Raw genomic sequence first — 11558 nt, 5'->3', positions numbered from 1 at the left:
TCTTGATCATATGGCACCTCCTGAAATGGATGAAGATCTACCAGTTCTTTTTGTTATAGTGACTCTGTGTATTCCTTCCATCTTCTTTTAATGCTTCCTGCATCATTCAATATTTTGCCCATAGAATCTTTCAGTATTGCAACTTGAGGCTTAAATTTTTTTCCTTAGTTCTTTCAGTTTGAGAAATACTGAGCGGGTTCTTCCCTTTTGGTTTTCTAGCTCCAAGTCTTTGCACATTTCATTATAGCAATTGGCTTTGTCTGCTTGAGTTGCTCTTTGAAATCTTCTGTTCAGCTTTTTTATCTTGTCATTTCTTCTTTTCTTGTCTTTTTAGTGACCTCTTGCTTTCTTCATGGATGATTTTCTTGATGTCATCCCACAGTTCTTCCGATTTTCTGTCATTGGTGTTAAGTGCATCAAATCTACTCTTTAAATGGTCTCTAAATTCAGGAGGGATATATTCAAGATCATATTTTGCCTCTCATGGACTTGTTTTAACTGTCTTTTACTTCAAGTTGAACTTGCATATGAGTAGTTGATGGTCTGTTGCACAATAATCTCCTGGACTTGTTTTGGCTGAAGATACTGAGCTTTTTCATCGCCTCTTACCACAGTTGTAGTGAATCTGATTCCTGTGTATTCCATCTGGTGAAGTCCTCACATATAGCCACCGTTTATATTGTTGAAAAATGTTATTTGCAATGAATAAGTCATTGGTTTTGCAGAATTCTACCATGCGATTTCCAGCATTATTTCTGTCACCAAGGCCAAATTTTCCAACCACTGGTGATTCTTTTTTGTTTCCACCTTTTGCATTGCAGTCACCAGTGACAATTAACACATCCTAATTGCATATTCCATCAATTTCAGACTGCAGACACTGATAAAAATCTTCAATTTCCTCATCTTTGGCTTTAGTAGTTGGTGCATAAATTTGAGTAATAGTTGTATTAACTGGTTTTCCTTGTAGGCTTATGGATATTATCCTATCACTGACAGCATTGTACTTCAGGACAGATCTTGAAACATCCTTTTTGATAATGAACGTCATGCCATTCCTCTTCAAATTGTGATTCCCAGCATAGTAGACCACATGGTGGTCTGATTCAAAATGGCCAAACCCAGTCCATTTCAGCTCACTAATGCTTAGGCTATCAATCTTTATGCACTCCATTTCATTTTTGACAACTTCCAATTTTCCTAAATTCATGCTTCATATATTCCATGTTCTGATTATTAATGGATGTTTCCAGTTTTTTCTCCTCAATTTGAATCGTGCCATGTCAGCAAATGGAGGTCTTGAAAGCTTTACCTTATCCATATCATTAAGGCTGGTTCTACTCTGATGATGCAGCTCCTTCCTGGTCCTATTTTGAGAGCCTTCTGACCTAAGTGGCTTATTGTCCTGCAATGTATTGGACAATGTTTCCAGGCTATTCTTCAAGTTGCACAGTAATGTATCAGATAGTGTTTCTCTCTGCTATTCATAAGATTTTCCCTGGCCAATTCTTTGAGAAGTGGATGGCCTCCTCCTTCTTCCTAGTCTGTCTCAGTCTGTAAGCTGTTGAAACCTGTGCACCATGTGCAACTCTGCTGGGTTTCAGACACTGGTGGCACAGACTCAAGCCTCAGCAAAAGGCCACCACAGTAGGACAAAATGACAGACCAGTTTGTCTCCCTTAGCTGTTCAAAACCTCTCCACCCTCCCTACCCTCCCTTATGTAGTTTCCTGCCTCTTTCTTGCCGCTTGGGAGGGCCGTGGCCTGGATCTGCAGCCTTACCTGGATCCCTGCCTCTGCTTTCTTGCTCTGCTTTTTCTCTGCTTTCCTGAGGCTTGGGAGGGGCGTGGCCTGGGACCCCGGCCTTACCTGGGTCCCTGCCTCTGGTTCCTCATTCTGTCCCCGGGGCGTCCCCCCTCCACGCCCTTTTTCTTTGCTTTCCCAACGTTTGCGAGGGCTGTGGCCTAGGTCCTCCGCCTTACCTGGATCCCTGCCAGGGCTTCCTCGCTCTGTTCTGGTCCCCCGGCTGTTTCTCTGCTTTCGCACCGCTTGGGAGGGCAGTGGCCTGGATTCCAGGCCTTACCTGGATCCCTGCTTCTGCTGCTTCCTGGCTCTGTCCTGGTCCCCCCGCCCCCGGCTTTTTCTCAACTCTGTGGGGCAAGGTTAATTCTGGGCAAATGAGAGTTTGCGGAATGTGCCGAGTACTAAAAACTGGACTGTCCTGTTTGCTTTAAGTTTTCTTTCCAGCAGTCTGACTGTGGTGCCCCACCTCGGCTGCACATTAGAATCATCCAGGGAGCATTTAAAGCAATGAGGTTCAGGTCCAGGCCTAGGCCATTTGAATTGGAATCTCTGGGGTGACCTGACTTCTGCACTTATAAAAGTTTCCCAGATGATGATAACGTGTCCAAGAGAGACTGCTTCAGAATATTTGTGCGATCACTGTGCCCCTTTGAGAGCATCTTTGTGTAATGATCACCCTTGTTATCACAGGTCTGGCAAGCACATTTCTTTCAAGGCGGTAGAAAACCTCACCACTGATGAGGGAAGGGTCTGCCTCAGTGGAGAGTCAAGCAAGGCATAACAAACGAATACTCCACTGATTTTATGCTAATAGCAATACGTGTAATGTCCATAAAACCTTTTGTTTTTGTGCAGTTAACTGCTTGGACAAGCATGTTCAGAAGTCCCCAGAGAATGTCGCTTTGATCTGGGAGCGAGACGAGCCTGGTACCGAAGTGAGGATTACCTACAGGTATTGTGTGTCCCTGAGGGCATCCACAGTGGCCTTCCGCACCTCAGCACCTGGCAATTAACCTGTGCCTTTTTGTCTCTGAGGAGGAAGCCACATCAAGCACATCTACTGAATCTATTTATAGGAACAAGACAACTTAGCATGGGAGGAGGCCTGGCTCTTTTTCTTACCTTGGCAGTACTGAGTGCTAATAGAAGGAACTGGGTATTTTGAAATTAGTGTGATAACTGCTTAGGACAGGTTTGTGTCAGGTTTGGGGGTTGTCAGAGCATCAGGAAATAGGTTTGAACTTTGGAAATGTCCTTTCATCCTAGAAAAACAAACACATATCTCACTGCCGTCGAGTTGGATCTGACTCATAGCGACATCTCCTTGGGTTTCCGAGGCAGTATCACTACAGAAGTAGGTTGCCCAACCTTCCTTCCGAGGAGTGGGTGGTGGGTTTGAACCTCTCTCCAGCTTTCTGATTAGCAGTCAAATGCCTTACCAAACCAAAAACCAAACTCACTGCCATGGAGTCAGATCTGACTCATAGCGACCTGGCCTTGTGTTTCCCAAGTGGCATCACTACAGAAGTAGGTTGCCCAATCTTCCTTCCAAGGAGTGGCTGGTGGGTTTGAACCACCAGCCTTCTGGTTAGCAGTCAAATGCCTTAGGCACTATGCTACCAGGGCTCCCTCATATGCTTTAGGCACTATAAAATACATGTTCAAGTAATAGAAATCAGCCACTCAGTCTCTTAGTACCCTTGTGAGAATGAGATGATAAATCAAACTGACTGAGTGAAAACAATGGACTCAAAGATACAAATAATCATGAAGAAGGCACAAGACTGGACAGTGTTTTGTTCTGTTCACAGCCACTAACAAAACAAACTCCCAGCATTTTCACTCTTTGCCTTCACACATTTTATGCACCAAGCCCCCTTCTGGATATTCTGTGTGCATATGCAGGTGGGAAGACAGTGTTAGTGTTTAATGAATAACTGCCTTCCTGAATTACTGCTTCCTACAGGGTCATGCATGTTCAGAAGTTTTTGATTCCCTATCAGTGCATGGCATTAGCTTTCCTTTCTCTTGAGTAAAAGCCCCTTGCTTAAGCTTCAACTCACATTTCAGTGGTATCTTCGGCCTACTTAGTCCGAGTTGTGTGCACTTTGTTACAGCATCTCTTCTCCCTTTCTATCAAGTATGATTATGTTCCTTTTGGGTAGCATGGGTTTTTCACATCCAATCATCAACAATCTTTCATTTCATTGAGTGCCTATGTGCTACTCAGGACAGGATGGGATATGTTTTATTCTTAGCTGCCATTGAATTGGTCCTCAGCTCATGAAGACTCCACGTACACTGGAACAAAAACTTATCAGGTCCCGTGCCATCCTCATGATGGCTCTCAGATCAGACTGCTATGCTCCATTGGGTTTTTATCAGCAGGTTTTTGGTGAGCCAGGTTTTTCTTCCTCCTTTGTTTTAGTGTCTTTTTCCTGGTCTGTCTTAGTCTGGAAGTTTCATGAAAACTATTCAACATCATAGCAACACACAAGCCTCCACTGATAAATGGGTTGTGGCTATTTAAAAGGTGCATTGTCTGGGAATTGAACTTAGATCTCCTGCAGGAAAAGTGAATATTCTGCCACTGAACCACTATTGTTTTTTTGGTTTGAACCACCACTGCCCTTAGGGAGTATGTTGTAATAACAAACAATTCTAAAGACATGGTAGTGTGTGGCTGGGTGGTCCCTTTAGGTTGAATAGTCAGGGAGGGCTTCTATGAGGAGATGATATATAAATTGAGTTCCTCCTGATAAGAAACAGCAACCATGAGAAGACTAGGAAGGAATATGCTAGACCCTGCAACAGCCCTGAAGAAGGTAAATTTAGTGTGTCCCAGGCCCAAAAGAGGGTGCACATGGCTGGGGTAATGGAAGTGGGGATGTGGTATGAGGAGTGTAAAGAGAAGCAGCAGTTAACTTGTTCCTGTCATTGGGAGGCTGGGGTGGTGCTAGGCTCTCCTAGCTTCTTACAAGATTTTTGAATTCAGGTTTTGTCACAGATGAATCCATAGAAGAATCCTAAACTGCTCTTTAATCTGCCCCAGATACTAGTGTGTGCTATTCTATCATGCCCACCCTTCCCACAGTCCTTGGGCATTGGCTTACTTATCTCCTGCACAGACTAGGCTCAGAGACTATGTTTATTTCTCATCTCTAGTTCCTGGCTAGTGGCAGGTAAGCCTCTTTACTCCTGATTTAAACCACCCTCCCCACCCAGAACGACTGGAATGGTGCCTACCTTCTGTATCACACTCGAGTTTGGGGAGCATTGATTCAGTACACAGCTTATTTGTGAGCAAACTGCCTGTGAAGAGGAATTTGAGGTGGCAGCCTGGAGAGCCCTTTTGCAATAAAAGATTAAGACTGAATGGAGTGGCTGGAGGGTCTAAACTAACTGGATTACGGGTAGATAAGGCCACTGGCTGGCTCAGCTAAGGGGCTTCTGGAAACTGATTCACTTTTATCACATTTCTCTCCCAGGGCAGTTACTGGGGGGCGGGGTAGGCAATGTGGATGTCCCTCCTTGGTTGGGAGTGCCCTGTTTGAAGATCAAGTTAGTGTGAAGCAGGATTAGATCACAGTTGAGCATGGGCTTGGTTTCACCTGCAGAGGAATGTGGTTGAATCCAGAGGAATCCAGAGCTGCTCATTAAATCAGCCCCAGCTCCTAGAGTGCACTGCCCTATCAACCATGTAAGAATTTTCAGGACTGCAGCCAGCATGCTAAAGCTAACAACTCTAGCTCCAGATCACCAAAGCAGCCCCAAGCAAGGGACAATTTATGAGCACAGGAGAATTATTATGTTACTTTTTTTTCTCTCTTTCTCTAAAAATAAACACTTACCCTGAGTAGTTTTATGGGCCTTAGCCAGACTTAGTATCAGCTGATTATTTCTATTTGCTGTTTGAACATCAAAAGGGAAAAAAATTGTATGCACAAGTGGTCTATAATTACAGCCAATTTTTAAGGGATTTGTGTTGATTATTTTCCTTATCATTTTAGGTTTCTGTTTCTTTTTTTTTTTAACTTTTGTTATGATACAATATATGTTAACAAAACATTTGTCATTTCAACCACTTTTACATGTACAATTCAGTGACATTAATTATGTTCACTGTGTTGTGCAGTAATCACCACCGTCCTTTTCCAAAACTTTTCATCATCCTAAACAAAAATTCCAAAAACTCAAACCAAGGCCCCCCCCCCATTGTGTCAATTACAACTCATAGTGACTGTGGTAGTTAAGGTTGTATGTCCACTTGGCTGGGGCATGGTTTTGAGTGCTTGGCAGCTGGATGTAGTTATTACCCATTTTGAGAGTGTAATCACTTCCATGATGAAATCTGCTGTGAGCATCTAAGTAGTTGCTTTTGGGGTGTGGTCTGCTTCTGGTATATATAGAAAAGCTTTGAGGAAGGTCTCATAGGAAGCTTTTGGCACATCTGGATCCTACATTTGGCTAAGTCTTCATCTCTAGTTCCTGAATTTGAACCATTGGCCTGCTGTGTGCCTACTGATCTTGAGATTGTGCCATTTTACTTGGTGACCTTGTGTTCGTTAGCCTCAGCAGCCAGGAGCCACCTCAGTTAGGAAGCACCTCCAGATCCATTGGGCCTGGAGCAATAGGCAGAGCTGAAGCCCAAGATCAAGGGGCCTTCACCCAGCCTTTAGACCCAAACAAACAAAAAAAAAAACAAACTCACTGCCATTGAGTCAGTTTTGACTCATAGCGACCCCTCTTCGGGTTTCAGAGAAATAGATTGTCCAATCTTCCTTCCGAGGAGTGGCTGGTGAGTTTGAACCACCAGTCTTCTGGTTAGCAGTCAAATGGCTTAGGCACTAGGCCACCAGAGTTTCCTCCCTTAGAACCAGCACTCTGAATTTGGACTTCTAGCCTCCTAAATTGTAAGAGAATAAATTCCTGTTTGTTAAAGCCATCTACTTGTAATATTTCTATTATAATATAACAGTGCTAGAGAATCAAGACAGTGACTATAGGGCAGACTAGAACTGCCTCTAGTGTTTCAAAGGTTGTAAACCTTTACAGAAGCAGAGTACCTCATCTTTCTCCCTGGGAACTGCTGGTGGGTTTGAACCACCCACCTTTTGGTTAGCATTTGGGTGCTTAACCATTGCATCATCAGGGACACTACACAGAAACACACTACCCATTAAGTTTCCACTCCCCATATCCTTTCCCCCAGCTCAGGTAGCTACAATGTACTTTGGTCTCTAGGCATTTGCATGTTTTAGATACAGAAGTACTATCATATAATATTTGTCCTTTAATATCTGGCTTATTTCACTCAGCGTAATGTTTCCAAGGTTCATCCTTATTATAGCATGTGTGAGAATGTCATTTCTCTTATGCCTGAATAATATTCTATTATTTATCCATTTATCTGTTGATGGACATGGGTTGTTTCTACCTTATGGCTATTGTGATTAATGCTTCAGTGAGCATTAGTGTGGGAGCTCTGGTGGTGTAGTGCCTAAGGCTTTTGACTGCTGACCAGAAGGCTGGAGTTTCAAACCCATTAGCCACTCCTCAGAAGGAAGACTTGGCAATCTACTCCCATAGAGGTACTACCTCAGAAACCCAAGGAGGGGCCATTATGTGTCGGAATGGACTCGACAGCAGTGAGTTTGGTTTGGTCCTTTTTTTTTTTTTTTTAGTGTTAGTGTACAAGTATTTGTTTGAGTCCCTACTCTCAGGTCTCCTGGGCTGGGTCATGTGGTAATTCCATGTTTAGCTTTTTGGGACACTGCCACACTGTTTCCACAGTGACTTCACCATTTCATATACTCATCATATTCAAGTGCATGAGGGTTACAATTTCTCCACATTTTTAACATTTGTTGTTTTCTGTTTTTCGATAATAGCCATCCTAGTGGGGTGAAGGGGCATTTCAGGTTTTTGACATTTTTTCATTTCTCTCCCTCTCAGAGGAAAAAACCCAACCAAATCCACTGCCATCGAGTAGATTCTGACTCATAGTGGCCTACATTGGGTTCCCATGCCTCATCTTCCTCCTACAGAGAAGATGGTGGGTTTGAACCACTGACCTTCTGCCAAATTCCTTACCCATTACACCACAAGAGCTCCTTTATCAGAGGAAAGCTACCTAGATATTGGTGCTGGTTGTCCTGTGGGACATAAGCTGCCACTGTGCAGACCACTATCCATCTCATACAAATGGCATCCAAGGGAACTCAGGATGGTCACAGACTTCACCAGCTGGAAGGCCATGCTCCAGACTCACAGCCTGGGCCCCTGTGGATCTCAGATGCTAGGATGCTGGTAGAATGACACTCCTGGGCACCACACCAACCACAGTGAACTAAAGCTGACTCAAGATTCTGCTGTTAACAGACTCTCCGAGGCTAAGGTCACTTGGAGAGAGAAACTCCCTGATGCTTAACTGGGATGACTTCAGGCACAGAGGAGGCAGATCAGCACATCCCAGAGTCACTCAGGCCTGGGATTTAGCACAGAAAAGGTGCCAGTGGCCTTTGCCCTGTGCACTAGGGGGAATTTACAGTCTACATTTTCTCAGGTCCTGTGATACTTCTTGGGGCATGAGTCAGCAGACAGAGGCCTTCCTCTGTTTCTTTCCTAGCCCTGAGTATTCCAACATGGCCAATTATTAAGGCTACAGAAGTGGTTAATCCCTATGAGTTCAATGGCAGGGAGCACAAAGTCTCACCTGGACATTGATTGGAGAAGGCTCTAGGGAAATCCTCTTTGGGGTTTGGAGAGGCAGCAGCATGGGAAGAGGCATAAGTGATAGAGGCAGAGGGGCCATGGTTGGGATAGGGGCTGCTCTGACCCTGGCTGTGTGTGACTTCACCCACTTACCCTCAGTTTCCTCATCTGCAAAATGGGATCACAGCTTCTCCTGGGCTGCTGTGAGTGCTGAGTCTGATACAGGGCAAGTGCCCAGCATGGGCCTGTGGCCTGGGAAGGCCTGTTTTATTTTATTTTATTTTGGGATGGCCTGTTTTACTTGTATGGTGGTTGTTGAAGGAAGGTCAGCAGACAATCTTAGATTCCATGAGCCCAGAGTGCCCTGTGGCCACTGACGCTGGGACAGGCAACAGATAGATGTTTTCAGGGGATTTGTTCAGCCCAGGGATGTAAAGTCACATGGTATGATTTTGGCTCAGAGAATGTGAACATTAGTTACAAGACAAGGCCTCTGTCTCCACATGTCTGACCCTTGTACCTTGCTCTTCTCCACACCCCAAGTCATTAGTTTAGGGAGCAAATTCCTTTGTTAGAATATTGAAGCAACTGAGGGAGAGATCATGAACACATTGTTAGGGGTGAAGTTAGTTTGTTGAGTGGGGCACCTTCAGTGTGAGGTGACAGAGGCCACCCTCCCTATGGAGGAGGAGGGTGTCACTCTGGTCAGATTCTTCCTCTGGCCTTCCTGACCTCTGAATGAATTGGGTTGTGAAACTTTGCCCAGGAATGCATGCACTGGTGCTCAGAATCCTTTGTCAGAGCTGGTTTGAAACATGGATCACCATTCCTTAAGATTTTGGTGCAGAGGTGCACACTGGGAAGCCTTTTGAATCTCTCCATATATGACCTTTCTTAGTCATTTTTTGTGGCAAGTTACTGTTCTTTAAATTTTATGTTTTAGAAAGGCTGTATCTTGGAAATGTGGTACAAATGACCTTTGCCAAGACTTTAAGTTGAACTAAACCACATGGATAGGTCTGCCTGATATTCTCTGGGGGCACACAGTGCCATAAGGTGAATCGAGGAGGATGCACATAAATTTCTATTCATTAAAACTGCCTCCCTCAGAGCTGCATTTGCGACCCTCTTTCAAGCTCTGGTGGCCTAAGGCATTTGACTGCTAACCAGAAGGGTGGTGGTTCAAACCCACCAGCCACTCCTTGGAAGGAAGATTGGGCAATATACTTCTGTAGAGATACTGCCTTGGAAGCCCAAGGAGGGATTGCTATGAGTCGGATCCAACTCGATGACAGTGAGTTTGGTTTCTTTTCGGTTTTCTGCCATGCAGGGCCTGTTAGGGGTGGTCAAGGGCAGGAGTCCCAGGAACTGTCCAGCCTGTTGAGGGATAGGAATGTGAGGCCCTGGTGGGGAGGGGGGCGGTTCTTGGTAGGGGTGGAGTACAGATCTCAGAGTGAAGGGAAAGAAGTAAGAGGGAAGGGTGGGGGAAGGGGCGTGGCCCCTGGCCCCTGCTGAGCACCTGAGTTGCTCTGGCCCCTTGGAGATGAGATCTCTAGAATGAGGATGGAGCTTTGTTGTTTCTGTTTTAATTTATTTTCCTTCTGTTTCTGGAGGCTCCAGACAGGGGGTAAGACTGACTGACTGTTGGGAGCAGCATGGCCAGCAGAAGGGCAGTTAGGCCCTTCTGGCATGTGTAGGAGTTTATAAGGGGCTCACTCTCCACCAGCTGTGCATGCAACTTTCCTCTGGCTCCTCTCTGATGCCTCCAGAGGTAAGGTGCTTGATCTAGGTTAGAGTGTTAGAAACAGGTGTGTGAATAACTTCAGGGGTTAGAAATGAAGCCCTGGACTTCTGGTAAGATGGAGGAATAGGCAGACAAGGGATACAGATCCTCTTCAAAAAAGAAAAGAAAAACCAATGTCAGAGATACAGAAGATAATCCTGGAACCCTGAGCTTTGAAAGGAACTGTACAGAAGTGGATTAGGCACCAAATAGTGGAAAAACCTGAACGAAAACAGTGAGTACAGAGATGGTAGGAGCTGCGGACTGTCAGCTACTCTGATGAGACCAACAGCCTGAATATTTACAAGTGGTGTTGGGTCCTGAGAATTGACCTAAAGATCAGTCCCTGTCACCAAGGGCTGCAGGGACAGCTGCTCTGGTGGCCTGTGGCTAGGAAGGGCAGCAGTAAGGAGGGAGACAACCTGAGCTATGGACTTTCTGCTGTCCAGAGGGTGCAGCCATTTTGATTGTTCACATGTGGCAGCCCTTTTGGATGTCTAAAGTGACCGAGGGTGCAGCCATTTTGAATGTTTACATGTGGTGGCCATTTTGGATATTTAAAGTGACTGAGGGCACAGCCATTTTGAATGTTTACAAGCAGTGGCCATTTTTGATATTTATAGTGACTGAGGGTGCAGCCATTTTGAATGTTTACAAGTGGCAACCATTTTGGATTTTAAGTGATAGCATTCTCATTTGGATTCCAGGGACCTAAGAACAGGCTCTGTTTGCCAGGGTTGGCAAAGACATACGAGAGGCTGACAACAGGAAAGGAGACAGGTGGTGAGTGTATAAGTGCTGTCAGCTAATGAATAGAGGAGCACAGCACAGTAACCTGCTTGTATAGATAACATACAAAAAAAACAAAGAAAACGAAAATTATGGGCAAGTCACTCCAACATAAAATTACCAATTAAATATAAACCCCAAAACATCACAATGCCTCAGAGACAACAGAGCATCACAGTCCACACAAAGAAGATAAAGCAGGAGAAACAAGGGACTAGGATACAGACCCAAAACACATCCCTGAGGAAGACGCAGCATTGGAACTCTCTGATAAGGAAAGAATTATATTTAAGTATCTTGAAAGGATTGAGAGACAGACCAAAGAAAACACAGACAAAACTCTAGAATAATTTTGGAAGAAAATACAAGAACAAAATGACAAAATAAATGAAAACTTAGAAATGATTCTAAATCTACAGATAGAAATCCAGAAGATTAGTACTAAATTGTCAGAAATAGATAACACATTG

At 44.5% G+C, this 11558-nt stretch overlaps 1 protein-coding gene across 1 annotated transcript in view; it reads left to right on the top strand.

The window, feature by feature from the left end:
• The window catches only part of ACSS1 (acyl-CoA synthetase short chain family member 1), a 170901-nt gene that overhangs the window by 16766 nt on the left and 142577 nt on the right, over positions 1-11558 (top strand). Inside the window, exon 2 of the mRNA XM_007954181.1 lies at positions 2658-2754. Within this exon, the coding sequence (XP_007952372.1) occupies positions 2658-2754 (97 nt within the window). The remainder of the gene's footprint in view (positions 1-2657; positions 2755-11558) is intronic.

This window comes from Orycteropus afer, unplaced genomic scaffold, assembly GCF_000298275.1.
Source record: "Orycteropus afer afer isolate SDZICR_OR568_19922 unplaced genomic scaffold, OryAfe1.0 scaffold00440, whole genome shotgun sequence".
In the NCBI taxonomy this organism is placed as follows: Eukaryota; Metazoa; Chordata; class Mammalia; order Tubulidentata; family Orycteropodidae; genus Orycteropus; species Orycteropus afer.
This window is presented reverse-complemented; position numbering and strand designations above follow the sequence as displayed.